Genomic DNA, 16,906 nt, shown 5'->3' with positions numbered 1-16,906 from the left:
ACACACACACACAACACACACCACACACAACACACACCAAACACACACACAAACACACAAACACCACACAACCAACACAAACACACACACACACACCACACACACAAAACACACACACACACACACACACACACACACACTACACACAGTCCACACACACACACGAACCACACACACACACACACACACACACACACAAACACACACACACTAACACACACAGAAACACAAAACACACACACACACACCCACACCACACCACACCCCACACACAAACACACACACACACACCCACACACACAGACACACACACACAACACACACACACACCACACTCACATACACACAAACACAACACACACACAAACAGGACCACACACACACACCACACACACACACATCACACACACACACACACACACACAACACACTTACACACATACCCAACACACACACACACACACACACACACACACAATAACACACCACACACCACACACACACAAACACACATAGAGATAGAGAGAGAGAGAGAGAGAGAGAGAGAGGAGAGAGAGCGAGAGAGAGAGAGAGAGACGTGGTATGTGCTCTCCTGTCTGTGGGAAAGTGTATATAAAACACCTCGTGCTGCTAATGGAAAAATGTAGCGGGTTTCCTCTAAGACGACGTGTCATAGTTAACAAATGTTTGACATCCAATACCCGATGATTAATAAATCAACGGGAGAGAGAGAGAGAGAGAGAGAGAGAGAGAGAGAGAGAGAGAGAGAGAGAGAGAGAGAGAGAGAGAGGAGAGAGAGAGAGAGAGAGAGAGAGTTAATGAGAGAGAGAGAGAGAGAGAGGGGGAGAGAGATGGGGGGGGGGGGTGTCACTATAATAAGAGGGCATAAGTGCATTAATTTGTTTTAAATCATTTTTAGTAGGACAAAAAAAAAGTCAATGTTTTACACCTTAGGTTCAGGTGATCACATGGACACCCAACACCCCCGCCCCCAACTCCATCTCCCTCTACCCACGGTTCCAAGGTGTCTTAACTCATCCCTCATGCATAATTAATGTTGTATAATAAGCCAGAGATCCCGAAAGAGAAAATATAATCGGATATCTATTGTATAAATATTATTTTTGCGATTTTGTTTAGCCTGATTAGTTGATCAGTTCTTGGATTATTAACTGGAACGGGTCATTTCATCAAACGACCAGGAAGTAGCGGATCACTGTCAAACGGCGCGGGATTCGGATACATTAATAATATTGTTAGGCAGTCAATGAACTGGATGGTGCGGAGGTGGGCGTTGATGAAAATGGTAGCGCATTGTGGGAACGCTTCCGGGCGCTCAAAAATGCTTGTTTGGGAATAACTTGGTGTTTCGAATTCTCCATCATAAAAGATGAATGAATTTGTGTTACGTTAGAAGAAAGGTTATTTTATCGTCAAGAGGGTAATAAATGGGGAATGTAATACATAGTGGCTCTCTAGTGAAATAAAGTACATGTGTATATATATAAATAAAGTATATCTATCAATCTATCAATATATATATACACACAAAAAAGAGAGTTAAGCATCCCTAGATGTAATTAGTACTGAAATAGCCCCATTCGTAAAAACTGCAAATTACATGACGAATATGTCAAGAATGGTGTTCCATCGAAATAATAGGAGAGTACAATGACAACTGTGACGTCCCACAGCAGAACAACATGCACATCCATCATGCCACCCATGCTTTACTCAAAATGCAGTATCAATACACTACAATTCTTGCCATTTAACATCACTGTCTTGCATTGTTGAAGTTTAATCGTTGAATATGGCACGTCGACCGTTATCAGAAGCCCAAAGATGGCGTATTATTGGTATGCATGCGACCGGCATGACCTTCAAAAGTATAGGACGTCAACTGGGGTATCATTACACCGTAATCAGCAGACTGTTACGAAAACACGGGCATACCAATGCTGTAAAGGATCTCCCACGGTCAGTGAGACCGCGGCTGACATCACAGCGCGAGGACAGGGCCCTGCCTCGGCTCATACGTCGTCAACCCTTTGCTACGTCTCCTGTTCTGAAGAGCCAGTGGTTACCCAATAGACGGATGTCAGCCAGAACAGTGAGGAATCGTCTGAAATTTGTGGGATTGAAGGCCAGAAGGGTCATCAAACGTCCCTTTCTTGCTGATCATCATGAGAGACGCCATTTAGCGTGGTGTTTGGCCCAGAGAGGTTGGAATCTGAGGTCCTGGCGAAGAGTCCATTGGTCCGACGAAAGCTGGTTTCTGCTCCATGTCACAAATGGCCGATTGAGAGTTTGGAGACATAAAAATGCTGCCTACACACTCAGGAACATACGACCTATGACCTCGTATGGTGGAGGTTCAGTAATGGTTTGGGGTTGCCTATCACATGGTTGTAAGCTTGATCTTGTTACCATTCAAGGCAACCTCAGTGGTGATCGATACATTCGTAACGTCCTGCAACCAGTTGTTGTGCCGCATTTTGACAACCATCCACTCGCCACCAAACCTCTGTACATGGATGACAAAGCTAGGCCACATCGTTCCCGAGCAGTAACAGCTTTACTCCAAACTAAAGCTGTGACGACCCTGCCCTGGCCGGCCAGGAGTCCTGACCTAAACCCACTAGAGCATGTTTGGGACATCTTGGGGCGTCGAGTACAGACACTGACCCCACCTGTACAGACTCTGGCACAATTAGAGGCAGCTCTTCATCAAGAATGGCAGCAGTTGCCCATGCAGCAGATCAGACGACTTACTGGAGGGATGAGACGAAGGGTGGAAGCTGTCATCCGGGCACGTGGCGGGTTTACCTGCTATTGATGATTTGTGTCATGAATGTCATCTTTGAACTTCAAATGACATTTTTCATCATCATTCATGATGTTGACTTGTATTTCTGACTCTGCACCTCCATACTTATTGTGCCTCAGTTTTTTGGCTCACATACAGCATATTGGAATTCTTCTCAGAATAATGATTAAAATTTCAAAACTGGATACACTTGTTATGTTTTCTTACTGTCAAAGATGTATTCTTGCAAAACACATTTGTTTTTCCGAGGTTATGTTATCAGGCTTTCAACGCCAAACCTCGTAAGACAAGTCATTGTGAAAAATACAGGGGGTGCTCAACTTGTTTCTTTGTGTATATGAAGAGTTCAGGCGCAAAACGCGATATAAACCATTTTCTTTCTAGTTTTTAGTTAAAGCCATTATTGTATGTCAGTAAGGGCTAATCGTAGGCCCGCTGATTTGCTGCAAAACGTGATTGATCCTTATGAAATTGTATTGGGTAAATTCCGTTTTTGTTTGTTTTTATATCAAAACGCGATATACGCCAATTGAAAAAATCACTTTTACTGAAAATTAAAAATGTGTATATCGCGTTTTGCGCCTAAACTCTTCATATATATATATATATATATATATATATATATATATATATATATATATGTATGTATATAGAGAGATGGATGGATGGATGGATGGATGGATGGACGAACGGACAGACAGATATGCATACAAAACATGCATGCATTGATTTTAACAGTTATTAATTTATCAAAGACCGTGGTATGTGTTATCCTGTCTGTGGGAAAGTGTATATAAAACACCTCGTGCTGCTAATGGAAAAATGTAGCGGGTTTCCTCTAAGACGACGTGTCATAGTTAACAAATGTTTGACATCCAATACCCGATGATTAATAAATCAACGGGAGAGAGAGAGAGAGAGAGAGAGAGAGAGAGAGAGAGAGAGAGAGAGAGAGAGAGAGAGAGAGAGAGAGAGAGAGAGAGAGAGAGAGAGAGAGAGAGAGAGAGAAGAAAGGAAGGAAGGAGAATTTGAAAGAGAGATGGAGAGGGGGAAAAGGTAGAAGGTACATATATTTATATATAATATATTATATAAATAAAAATACACTGAAATTGCAACGAATATTTATTTATCAAAATAGATCAAAATAGTGAATCGCTTACATAACTGTCAAAACAATGAGAACATCAAAGCAGTTCATCTCGCATAAGATGCCATCGAAACATGAATAACATTTTATATGTATCTATTATGTCAGATTAAAGGTGTGTCTTAAACGTTGATAGGGAATAGTTAATGCTATTTCATCTTAAATGTACTTCACCCTCAGAATAATTTAAACAATATTTCGATAAAATATATATTTGCATTTCCTAGCTTAAAACATTATTCTATGTACATCCGTACAAACGTTTTAGGCGCCAGTACCGGCGCACGATAGAAAGTGGCAGTCCTCATTTAGACGGCATTTGAACCATATATCGTGACAATATCAGCTGTACTGTATACGCAAAGCATGTGACAGTGGGTCATGGCTGCTTACCCGTAGGACTTTATCATACTTCTTTTGCAAGGCTAGCTCTGGCACTCGGCAAATATGCCAATTGAGAATTTTAAAAACAATTGGCGAATTTTATTTTAATTTCGCAAAATAATCTCATGTAATAATTGATATTTTGTTAAAATAATAACTGGGTATCTACAAAATTTGGAAGTTTAATAAATATTTGGAGAACTTTTCTGCTGACCCAAAGCTGGCCGTTTTGGAATCAGTCTTGTACATGAGATACGGTATTGAATAAACTAATGAGAGATTCCTAATCGTCCTGTTTGTTACAGCTTATATCCCAATCGTTTTGGTGTATTACTAGCGATTATATTAATACTTACTGTATTACCAGTATTAACATTACGTTAACTTTATCAGAACAGTCCTTACTTTTGAGAGCGAACTAAATTCACTGATACCCGAATCTAAATGCATATACCAAATAGACGTGACGGTTGTCTATAGCTATTTAGCAACTTGTGGTACAGATGTTAAGATGAAAATACTGTAGTTAAAACGAACAAAAACGAACAAAAACAAAGGTCAGGTCATAAGTTCTAACGTGCACATTCAGAACAAACTGTTGTAGCACACGCCTGTCATGGGCGCATGTGTCGACCTCGGCCGGCTCCTCCGTCCAGGACAGGACGAAAACAAACAAACAAACAAATAAACAAATATACACAATCAGACCCCTCCCCACAATATTACTAATATTACTTTCTTAGAAATTCGGGTTACCAGCACTGTGATATATATTCTTGTACGTTATATTTCTTAAATGATGAAAATGATACTTAAAACAAACAACATTAACAACAACAACAACAACAACAACAACAGGAGCCAATTTCACAAAACATCGTACGTTTACTTTTGTCACACACTTTCATGTGCTTGGCAGCTATTTCACGCAAAAAAATTACATCATGACGGAAGATAGAACATTGTAAGGCCATAATTAAATGGAATTGGTATACATCAAACTATATTTGTTGTACTTTTAATAGTAAAAGTTTGTTTTGTTCAACGACACCACTAGAGCACATTGATTTATTAATCAATTTATTGCGTTTACGTGCAAAACTAGGTTTACGGCGTTTTGTGAAATTGGGCCCAGGAAAGCAATGCATGTTTGGTCTAGCACGGGAGTTGTAGCCCAGTTGTAGAAATCGCGTCTGAGGTACGATAGCTCGTAAGATCAATCCTCACGACGAACACGACTGGCATATGAAAGACCGTGGTATGTGTTTACGAGAAAGTACGGCTAATCATAAGTATAGCGGCAGTGAGTAAAATGTTTAAGTTTTAATACACATTGAGATAGTAAGCATATATATTTGTGACCTAAAAATTAGAAGGTCCCATATGCAGTTTAAAAAATCAGTTATCCCGCTTATATGCTGCCAGATAAACTACTCTAATACTAACTAGCAGCAATGAAAATTGTATTGCAATAGGGTTGTACAGAGCAGATATACAACCACATGATATTAATTGGTAAAAGTAGAAACCCGTTGTCGCCACATAGGGTACTCTAATAGTTACTAATAGTCCACAGAGGAGAATCGATCCCATGACTCCAAGCGAGCGCTTTAGTTACTGAGATAAATCTCTCTCTCTCCCTCCCCCCTCTGTCTCTCCCTTCCCCCCTCTCTCTCCCCTCCCCCTCTCTGTCTCACTCCCCTCCCCCTCTCTCTCTCTCCCCTTCCCTCCCCTCTCTCTCTCCCCTTCCCTCCCTCCCTCTCTCGCTCTCTCTCTCTCTCTCTCCCCCTCCCTCTCTCTCTGTCTTTCTCTCCCTCCCCCTCCCTCCCTATCTCTCTCTCGCGCGCGCTCTCTCTCTCCCCTTCCCTCCCTCCCTCTCCCTCTCTCTGTCTCTCTCTCCCTCCCCTCCCTCCCTCCCTATCTCTCTCTCTCTCTCTCTCTCTCTCTCTCTCTCTCTCTCTCTCTCTCTCTCTCTCTCTCTCTCTCTCTCTCTCTCTCTCTCTCTCTCTCTCTCTCTCTCGCATGCATACAAAATACAACGCCCACGAACCACTGATACATGCAACTTGCTTATTCATCTACCCGGCTTTGTATGAAATGAAATTACGAAAGCATAACGAAAAACCTAATATGCTGGTTAATTATGAATGAGATACTGGCAGGTATTTGTTACGTATCAAACTATATAGACCAGAAACACAAGAATAGGTTGAAGAACGCATGAACGGTGTTTTAATGATCTATCAGTAACGTATTCCATGTCCCTCACCGATGCGATGACGGTGACAGATGACTGATCAATACCGCTAGACAATCTTACATTCAATATCAGACATGTTACATTAGTGGTGGGAGGTTTGGTTTTTTCAGCACTCGATTACAAACAATTTACTTTTATCTGCATTAACCGAAACACCAGTTATTTTCTTTTTAAATTTAAAGTGCTATGTCAAAATTGCCATAATGGCGGTTTCCGCCAAAAATATTTATTAATTTTTTATTTGAAACATAAAGTTTATACATTCAGCTACATGCCTATAAAAACTACAACCAAATAATTCCATTTACTACTAGAAACAAAATTATTTTACGGGGTATCCCGAGAATGTGTCACACGCTTTAACTAGTGACGTAATTGTTTTATGCGTAAACATTCAACACACCAAATTTACTCAGAATTCTTTGCAGTTAACTGACAACAGAAGCCTCTCTTGTTGTCCAGCGTTGTCGAATTTTTAAAACTATTATTCTAGAGTTAATTCTGGAAAGATTATGCGTGGGATCGATTCATTTGTAAATATTTATTACACATAAATGTGAAAATAACGAAATATTGTAGTTTCAACTTTGACATAGGACCTTTAAATTTTAATGAATTTAAACAATCACATTTTTGTCCAAGTTAACTTGATTTCATTATTTCTATAAATACTTAAACAAAACAATAACAACACCAGGGGCGGCTTCAAAGACCGAGTAGGGTTGTACGCCCCAATTTAGTTGGAAACTTGACTGGAAAATATTTTATCACGATCCCAACATTAGTCAAATCCCATTTCATTTCAACTTATTTTCGTGTTTATGTCCAATTAAGGTTCAAGCACGCTATCCAGGGCAAACACCTCAGCTATATGGGCTGTCTGTCCAAGACAGTGGGTTAGTGGTTAATAGTTAATGGTTAGTGAGAGAGAAGAGAGTGTAGTGGCCTTACACTTACCCACTGAGTCGTTAAAACTCGCTCTGGGCTGCGAACCCTCTACCTACCAACCTGTAGTCCGATGGCTTAACCACGACACCACCAAGGCCGGTTGTCAAATCCCTGATCTTCCCCCGAATAACAACAATAAAATCAAAATGAACTATTTGGTTGTGATTATAAGCAGGTTATATGAAATAAATACTATTTTGTATATCTATAAAATAACAATAATAGGCGTTTTAAATATGTACTTTTTTTCTAAATCAATAAACGAATTCCCATATATAACAATGATTCTTTGAAATAAATAACAATCTGCTTAAATATGAACAATAGCACTGTCTCAAACATATATTTTGAAAAACAAATCTATAAAATAACTTCACATAATCATAACACTGGTTATCACAAATATATTACTCTTTAAATATCTTTTAAATAGTATACACAAATAGCATTGTTTAAGTAAATATATGTACTCGTTGGGTTTCTAACGTCATATGTACACAACACTTTTCACCAGAATTCGATGTCCCTTGGCAGTCTTCTCTGGTGTAACTTTGTTTATGGATATGTGTGTTTGTAGTCCAGTGAAGCGTGTGACTGTCTCGATATACGGAGTCTCTTAGCACGAAGTGTCTTGGCGAGGGGTAAAAATAAATTGGGGAGGTTCACTGAACGTTGAAAATAGCGTATAAATCACTTCCGGTTCTTTGACATTTCGGTCAACTGATACGTGGAAATTCTGTATAATCTGAAAAATACCAAAAAGATACAATATATATATATTGTTGGGGAAGAGAGAGAGAGAGAGAGAGAGAGAGAGAGAGAGAGAGAGAGAGAGAGAGAGAGAGAGAGAGAGAGAGAGAGAGAGAGAGAGAGAGAGAGAGAGAGAGAGAGACATATAACATATGATAATTGTAACACTTGGTCCAGAGTAAGCTACCGTCATATATATACTGTTCGTTCTGATTATATTAGCGATTGTGGGCCTTTGAACACTTTCCATCTGACAGGGTAGCGCATACCACTGCCTTTGAAATACGGAGGATCTCTCGTTGTAGCTTACAGTAATGACGTTTAGCGACGTCTCCAGTCGTATCGTGATTCGAACATGCTCTGTTTTCTAATAGTATTAGTAATACACGTCATTACAAGTAGATCGTAACCTCGTTATTGCAAGTTGCATAGTGAATAGTAGTAAACATACTGCCTAGAACTGGGTTCTTCAGATCCAACTAATTTTGAAACAGAAAGTCTTTTTATGTGTTTTCTTAGCACAGTGAGGTATTTTTAGTGCTTAAATAGGGCGTTCTATTTGAGCATACTTTTTGCAGGCATAACGACTTCGATGTAGACTCAAGGTCTGCGCAATAGCTAAGCCAGTGAGTTTAAGGTTGGCAGAATAATATAAATTCGTATCCCAGCAGTGACTCCTAACCAAAAGTATTTAGGTGAATTGTGTGCAGTATACCTATTCATGTGTTTATATTTTGCATTTATATGTATGTCTATAAAACTATGTATACCATATTTAATATAAAAAATATTGTGAGACAGTGAGCTCAGGGCACTCCAACCCTGACACTGATATTTTATATTTTTGGGACAATAAAATATTTAAAAAAATATTTGTAAAGGAATTATTTATTGACCTCTGCTATGGAGACAAATATCTAAAAATCCGAGGCATATGACATCAGAAAAGCGACGGGAGTCCTCAGTGTGTAATATTACCTTAGCAATGGCCAGTAATGTCTCCGTCTCGGCAAACCTCTGCCCAATACAACTACGAGTTCCGAAACCAAACGGCTTCATGGCCATGGCGGGAATGGAAGATTGTCTCTGGCCCAACTCATTACGCGACCACCGTTCGGGTATAAACTCTTCTGCGTCTGGAAAGTACTTTGGGTTTTTCAGCAACCTCGGGTTATTGCACATCACTGTCACCTGAAATAATGAAAAAGAAAGGAATAGTAATACTAGTAGTCGAGTGTGATCGATCCCACAACCCTTGGCATCTCAAGCGAGCTCTCTACCACTGAGCTACATGCCGCCCCATTAATAAAAACATTTAACGAAATAGCATTATTTCCTGACAGGAATATAGAGAATCATAACTAAGTAAAGTAAACTAAAGTTTATTTTACTTAACCATATCACTACAGCACATTTTAAAAATTAATTAATTAACCATCGGATGTGAAACACTTGGTAATTCTGCCACATAGTCTTTTATACAGAAAAGTCGCAACGCACTTTCATTCGGAACACCTCATTCGCTCATAATAGCATAACACAATAATAGAAACAACTGGTCATGCGTGAAATGTTACTGCATTAACCGTTTCAGAAACTATATAGGTTAAATGTTTTTTTATATATATAAAACAATTCATTTGTGAATGAAAACGCTTAATTAATTTTTCAACTTCGACCACATTCTCGATCGCTAAAAATTAACTCAGATAAATGCGAACTGCTTACTCCTTTGGGAACCTTGTATCCGCCGAGCACCAGGTCAGTTTGTAAAACTCTTCCTGTTCCAATAGGCGTTGGGAACTGTAGTCTGTAAAATAAAGGGATATTCCGTTTTGTAAAAACAGTTTTTATCCATAACGAATTCCAGCTAAGTAATTGTAAGACCCTACTTTAGGTACTTGAATCTCAAGTATTGTACAAATTTAACCATACATCTTTTGAGCCGTTATTCTGTGTTTGAAAAAAGTGCGCGCATTTTTAATTTTTCGCACTGTTACATTTTGTACAACCAACACCCATGTGAATTGCAGCGTACATAAATAACCGAATAAAGTGTCTGGTTTGGTACAACATTCTCATAATACCTGATAAATTTCAGTTTTAATCAGTAAATTAAGTTAATCTATTATTTATTTCCTTTCAAATTATAGGCCTTCGCGTAATATTACTACACTAGAACTTACATTTGGAGTATATTGATTTTGATGAATCAATTCCAAATATTTTAATGTCCAAATGTGGGTGGTTTCCCAATATAAAATCCTAGCCAAACCCTTGGCTACCACATATCCCATTAAGTTATTGAAGTGTATAGCCACCATGCCAATGTTTCTTTCAGTAACCTTAATCCATGTGGTTGAAGCGTGTGCCTAACTAAAATTTTAATAACACGCAATACCCAAAATAAATAAATAAATAACTACTAATACCGAACTATACAGAAGTAACTTGCCTGTATGTTTCTTTGATGCAGACTTTCAGGTACCTCAATTTATCTAGGTCTTCAGTGTTCAAGTTTCCCGAATGACCAATCAAAGAATGGATTTCCTCAAACAGCTTGTTCTGTTTCTCAGGATTTAAAGCCAATTGGTACAATATGGCCTGGATCACCTTTGCTGTCTGAAATTAGTAACAATATTTATCCTTATTAATGCACATGGAAAAACAAACAAATAAAACAATCAAAACAAAACCTAACAAAAACAACCCAATAACTAAACACCTTAACAAAATAACAACAAAAAAGCCTAAAACAACAAACTCTTACGATAATTGAAATTAATTTATGGAGAACCCCCCTCCCCCCCCCCCAGCAACACATACATAAATATGCATATATATATATATATATATATATATATAAAGGTAAAACGGTTACAGATTTGTGTCAGAACAGTTATTTTAGAACGTTTAAATTTTACTGCGTCTCTATTTTCTTTTATTATTTGTGTTAAAATACATAGTGATTCGTTTGCAACCCTATATAGCTGTTTCTTAATAATGCTAATATAAATAAACATTGTTATCTAGATTCGGGCATTTTAAAAAATCTAATTCGAACAAACATCAGGCTGCCCCCACCCTGTCCTTAAAATGAGAGCACATACACCTATTTATTTAACACCACTAGCACGCCTTGATTAATTAATCATGGGCTATTGGATGCCAAACATTGAATAATTCTGACCCGTAGTCTTCAGAAGAAACTCGCTATATTTGCTCAATAGAAATAATAGATCTATTATATTCATGTTCCATAGACATAGACATATAATGGCCTTTGATATACCAGTCGTGGGAAAATGGAGAAATGAGGGGGCGGGGCGGGGGGGGGGGGGGCAATCGGAAGATGGCATGTCCACCGAGGAGGTTCGACCCTTGGACCCAAGTACCTCAGACGAGCGCTCTGCCGACTGAATGAAAGAGATGCACATTCCAGATAGGACATTGGGCTATTTCTCGTTCCAGCTAGTGCACTACGACTGGTATATCGAAGCCCGTAATATGTGCTATCCTTTCTGTGGGATGGTGCAAACAAAAGGTATCTTACTACTAATAGAACAATGTTGCGAATTTACTCTCTAAGACTATGTCACAATTACCAAATGTTTGACATCCAATAGCCGATGATTAATAAATCAATGTGATCCAGTTAAACAAATAAAAAAAACAAAAAAACTTTTTAACAGTCAGATAGAACGGAATAATAAACGTCAATCTGACTAAAATTAGATTTAACTGTTCCATGACTAGTTTAGTAAACTTTAACAAAACCAACATTTCCTTCGTGTCGATACAACTTACTAGGAGTTTATGCAGGGGAAGTCTACACTGTAGCGAGGACAGTTTCTAGAGAGAGTGGTCGAGACATGCTGCACAAGGCGGAGAGGGGGGTGGGGGTGGATATCGACGAATCCAAACATCGTTAGTACGAATCTGCCGAAATCTTAAAATTACGACATGTCACCTTGACACGAAATGGTATTGGCTCCCGTCAGTTCTACTGATGCGGGAGATATAAAGAATATTACCCGGGTGGCCATTAGTCACCATTTATAACCAGTTGTTAAAACGTCTTCTCCACCTAAAATCTATTTAAGGGGCTTGCGATTACGCTTGCAGTTAATTTAGGTACCAACGAGAAATCAGTCTCGGGTTAACTTCAACGTCACTGAGTAATCAGTTTCGATCGTGCGTATTTCTTTGGGTGCTTTCGTTGATGTATTTCTTTAGTGTGGCGACCGGGTCGTCACCGTGGAGCAACCAATCACAAGTCTCAAAAGTAATTTCCAACGTATATTGGAAGCGAAAATGATCTACAACGGATGCTGTCTCACATGTGTGTGTAAAAATTATTTACAACGGGTGCTGTCTCACATGGGTGTGTAAAAGTTATCTACAACAGATGCTATCTCACACGTGTGTGTAAACGTTATCTACAACGGGTGCTGTCTCACATGGGTGTGTAAAAATGATCTACAACAGATGCTATCTCACATGGGTGTGTAAAAGTTATCTACAACGGGTGCTGTCTCGCATGTGTGTGTAAAAAAGTATCGGACTTGAACTGCAACACTTACAGAGTCTGTCCCTCCAGTCATAAGATCCAGCATCAGTGAGGAAATTTCGTCCACTGACAAGTCTCCATAATCGAGCAGGGTTTGCAGAAACGACAGCCGAGATTTCTTCCACGTTTCGTTCTTTTTCAAATGCACATAATCGTCTAATGCCTTACGGATCTGGTTGCCCAAAAATCTGAAATTCATATAAAGGTTAAGAATTTTGTCTCCCCTTAAAAATATCAGCTTTTGATGATGACTACGATGATGACTACGATGATGATGACGACGACGACGACGATGATGATGATGGTGTTATTATTGTTCTTGATGATAGTGGTGGGGTGATGATTATGACAATGATGGTGGTGGTGGGGGTGATTTTGATGATGAGGATGATGAGGATGGAGATAAAACCGGCTGTCACGATGTAGGCTTCTCTAACCGAAAAGGGGGCTGGATTTAGCTCAGTCGGTTGACTGCTCGCTTGAGGTGCTTACGTCGCAGGATCGAACCACCTCAGTGGATCCATTCAGCTGATTGGGTTTTTCTCGTTCCAACCAGTGCACCACAACTGGACAAAGGCCGTGGTATGTCTTTCCTGTCTGTGGGAAAGTGCATGTAAAAGATCCCTTGCTGCATTAGAAAAAAGGTAGCGGGTTTCCTCTGATGACTACGAGTCAGAATTATCAACTGTTTGACATCCAATAGCCGCTAATCAACGTGCTCCAATGGTGTCGTTAAACAAAACAAACTTCTTCTTCGAACCGAATAGAAGCAGGGACTATTTGGTCTGAATGACAAAACCGTTATCGTTATCAAAACGGTATCGCCGCACACGGCCTCATGTTCTTGCACCCTAATCTGACTGGTTGCAATATAAAGTGTGTCTTACTGGAAATTGTTTAATTTGCTTTATATCTATAAAGGTAAACTTGTGTTAGCGACTCTTCGACCATATCTCTATCACCACACAGACGACGAAAGTTAGCTACGATCCTACACAACATGCTGACGGTCAATATACTTGCTTTCACCATTCATTTATTCATTCATTATTTTACTGCCATCGCAAGAGTCCATTTTCACTTAATGTCCACCCTCCCACACAAACTCATGTTCAAACGCCTGCAAACATATACCATATACACATCACGTGTGACACCCAAACACTCGACATGTGGATAGTGGTTTGTATGAACACGGACCAATTCGAACAATTCACTAATTGGTTGTTTGATTGATAAAACAATCAATTGAAGACGTGGCGCCATTGTTTGAACAGACCTGCTCACCTCTCAGATTCTTGGGAAGATCTCTCTGCGGAGATGTTTAAATATGTTATTTAATAAACACTGCAAACTCCCCCGCATTTATGTTTACCATTTCGTACCACAGATGTGACCGAAATTAAAAGTGTAAGTGGTTGTGCACAAACCACTTACAACGATAAGTACTCTAATCAGTCTCTTTAGTTCTATGTACGTGCATATTTACTCAATGGTGCACCGTGTGTTATGGAATTTGATAAAAAAAACCAAAAAACTTTTTTTCAAGTACCTGGATGCTGTGTCTGCCGCCGATTCGAACCTCTTGTACATGGGGGTGGGAAACCACTTGTACAGTGGTAAGGATCCCAGGTGATATGCCAGCACGGAAAAGTACTCTTTGATGGCGTTAAGGTAGACCTCGTGCTCAGGCGGAATTTTGTCGGACAGAAAACCCAGGCGTCTGTCAAGGCAGACCAAAGCAATAGCTGAAATATTGGAAAGCATTTGAGTTTGAATATACGTCGAATAGGCAGTAGTTTAATCCAGTTACACATGGAGAAAGTAGCAACTCTGATTATTATTATGTATTGTCGCACTTCTCAGTTAATAGGAGAATTAATGTAACTGACATATCTAATTTCTGGCATCTTCCAACGCCCTGGCATCTTCCAACGCCCATGCGTAATAGTTAAAAATGCCTATTATAGCGGAATGTGTTTAACAAGTGTTACAAATTCAATATAATCACTTTATCACGAATAAAAATGTATTGTTTTATAACTGTCGTCCTACACTGTTTAACAAACAGGTGGCGATTAAGTAACATGGAAGGTGACATACCGAATAACACACACACTGATATGTATTGAGATAAGAAACTACAAGAAATTGTAAAGGCAAAACAAAATAAATAATAATAATAATCAAAAAATATGTTTTGAACAGTTATCATTTCATTTCAATTATTTTTCGTAATTATTTTCCAATTAAAGTTCAAGCACGCTATCCTGGCCACATACCTCAGCTATCTGTCCAGGAAAGTGGGTTAGATGTTAGTTGGTTAGTGGTTAGTTAGACAGAAGAGGGTGTAGTGGCTTACACCTACCCACTGAGCCCACTAGAACTAGCTCTGCGTGGGAGCCGGTACCGGGCTGCGAACCCTGTACCTACCAGCCTGTACTACGATGGCTTGACCACTGCACCACTGAGGCCGGTAGTTATCAAATATAAGCCAGCTATCAGCAATCGACGTAACTCCGTAGTAGTAGAGCATCATCCGCGTGCGTGATATGTATAGCAAAACTGAGTTACTTACCTTTTCAAACTTTACTCCACGACTAGTATATGAAATACACAGGTACAATTTAAGTTTTTAGATGGGCATTAAGGACTATTATATAAACGACAAAACCATTAACACTGTCTTAGTCGTGTCTCTAACAATGTCGTGACTGCTCTCCCTAATTACTATCAGGTATTTCGCCAAAAGGAGGACTGCCACTTTCGAAGACAATACATCATTCTTACTTTTTTTCTGTATAAAGAACTGCCACTCGCAAAATTGTTTTGAAATCTTCACAGGTTTTTCCTTCTTTGTTCTTGTTATGGTTTTGGTTTTCCCACGATAATGAGGATGCTCATGGTGATGACGCCAGTGATGGTGACGGTGATTTATAATGTTGTAACTCATTTGTGTGTTTCTACCTAAGGCTCGAGCACACTGTTGTGGACACACAACAGTTATCCGAGCTATCAGTCAAGAACAGAGGTTAATACCTTAGTCTGAGAGTGCAAACACTATGCCACCTCATGGGTTACTCCCACCTATTGAATCCAAACAATGCATCGTGTGTATATGAACTTCTCTACAGAGAGAATACTACATACTAGAGTCTGGTGAATTGGCAATACCTTCAATGGAGAACATGAAGAAGATGTCGTTGATTTCTTGCGGAGTCATCGCCTTGTTCTTGAGCCGCGAAACCAGCTCGTCCACCACTCTGGACTGTCCAGTGATGTATCTGCTGGCGGAGTCCTTCCTCAACAGCTTCTTCTGGACTCGACCACGCAGTCGCTTCCATTCCTCGCCGTCTCTGTCAAAATAAAATAAAATAAAATAAGATGAATAAAGTAAAGTATTTTGAAGTTTTCCTTATATAAAACTAGAAAGGAAGGAAATGTTTTATTTAATGACGCACTCAACACATTTTATTTACGGTTATATGGCGTCAGACATATGGTTAAAGACCACACATATATTAAGAGAGGAAACCCGCTGTCGCCACTTTATGGGCTACTTTTTTTTTTCGATTAGCAGCAAGGGATCTTTTATATGCACCATCCCACAGACAGGATAGTACATACCACGGTCTTTGTTACACCAGTTGTGGAGCACTGGATGGAACGAGAAATAGCCCAATGGGTCCACCGACGGGGATTGATCATAGACCGACCGCGCATCAAGTGAACGCTTTACCGCTGGGCTTCGTCCTGCCCCTCATAAAACGAGGAGGGACGTAGGCCAATGGCAGGGCGTTCACCCGAGGAGCGACGGGTGGCAGGATCGATCACCCTTATTGGACTCGAGACCAGTGCCTCATGGCACGAACATCATAAACCGAGGAGGGACGTAGGCCAATGGCAGGGCGTTCACCCGAGGAGCGACGGATGGCAGGATCGATCACCCTTATTGGACTCGAGACCAGTGCCTCATGGCACGAACATCATAAAACGAGGAGGGACGTAGGCCAA

At 39.7% G+C, this 16,906-nt stretch overlaps 1 protein-coding gene across 1 annotated transcript in view; it reads right to left on the bottom strand.

Annotated features, from left to right (window-relative positions):
- Positions 1-7,549: 7,549 nt before the first annotated feature.
- LOC121369930 (cytochrome P450 10-like) overlaps positions 7,550-16,906 on the bottom strand; it is a 55,181-nt gene continuing 45,824 nt past the window's right edge. The window contains exons 5-11 of the mRNA XM_041495012.1: positions 16,067-16,248; positions 14,445-14,640; positions 12,906-13,080; positions 10,778-10,944; positions 10,051-10,132; positions 9,301-9,513; positions 7,550-8,317 (exon numbers count right to left, since the gene is read on the bottom strand). Coding sequence (XP_041350946.1) covers positions 8,189-8,317; positions 9,301-9,513; positions 10,051-10,132; positions 10,778-10,944; positions 12,906-13,080; positions 14,445-14,640; positions 16,067-16,248 — 1,144 coding nt within the window. The 3' untranslated portion in view covers positions 7,550-8,188. The remainder of the gene's footprint in view (positions 8,318-9,300; positions 9,514-10,050; positions 10,133-10,777; positions 10,945-12,905; positions 13,081-14,444; positions 14,641-16,066; positions 16,249-16,906) is intronic.

The sequence above is a fragment of the Gigantopelta aegis genome, chromosome 4 (assembly GCF_016097555.1).
Source record: "Gigantopelta aegis isolate Gae_Host chromosome 4, Gae_host_genome, whole genome shotgun sequence".
Classification (NCBI taxonomy): Eukaryota; Metazoa; Mollusca; class Gastropoda; order Neomphalida; family Peltospiridae; genus Gigantopelta; species Gigantopelta aegis.
Note: the sequence above shows the minus strand (reverse complement) of the source record. Positions and strands in the feature narration are given on the sequence as shown.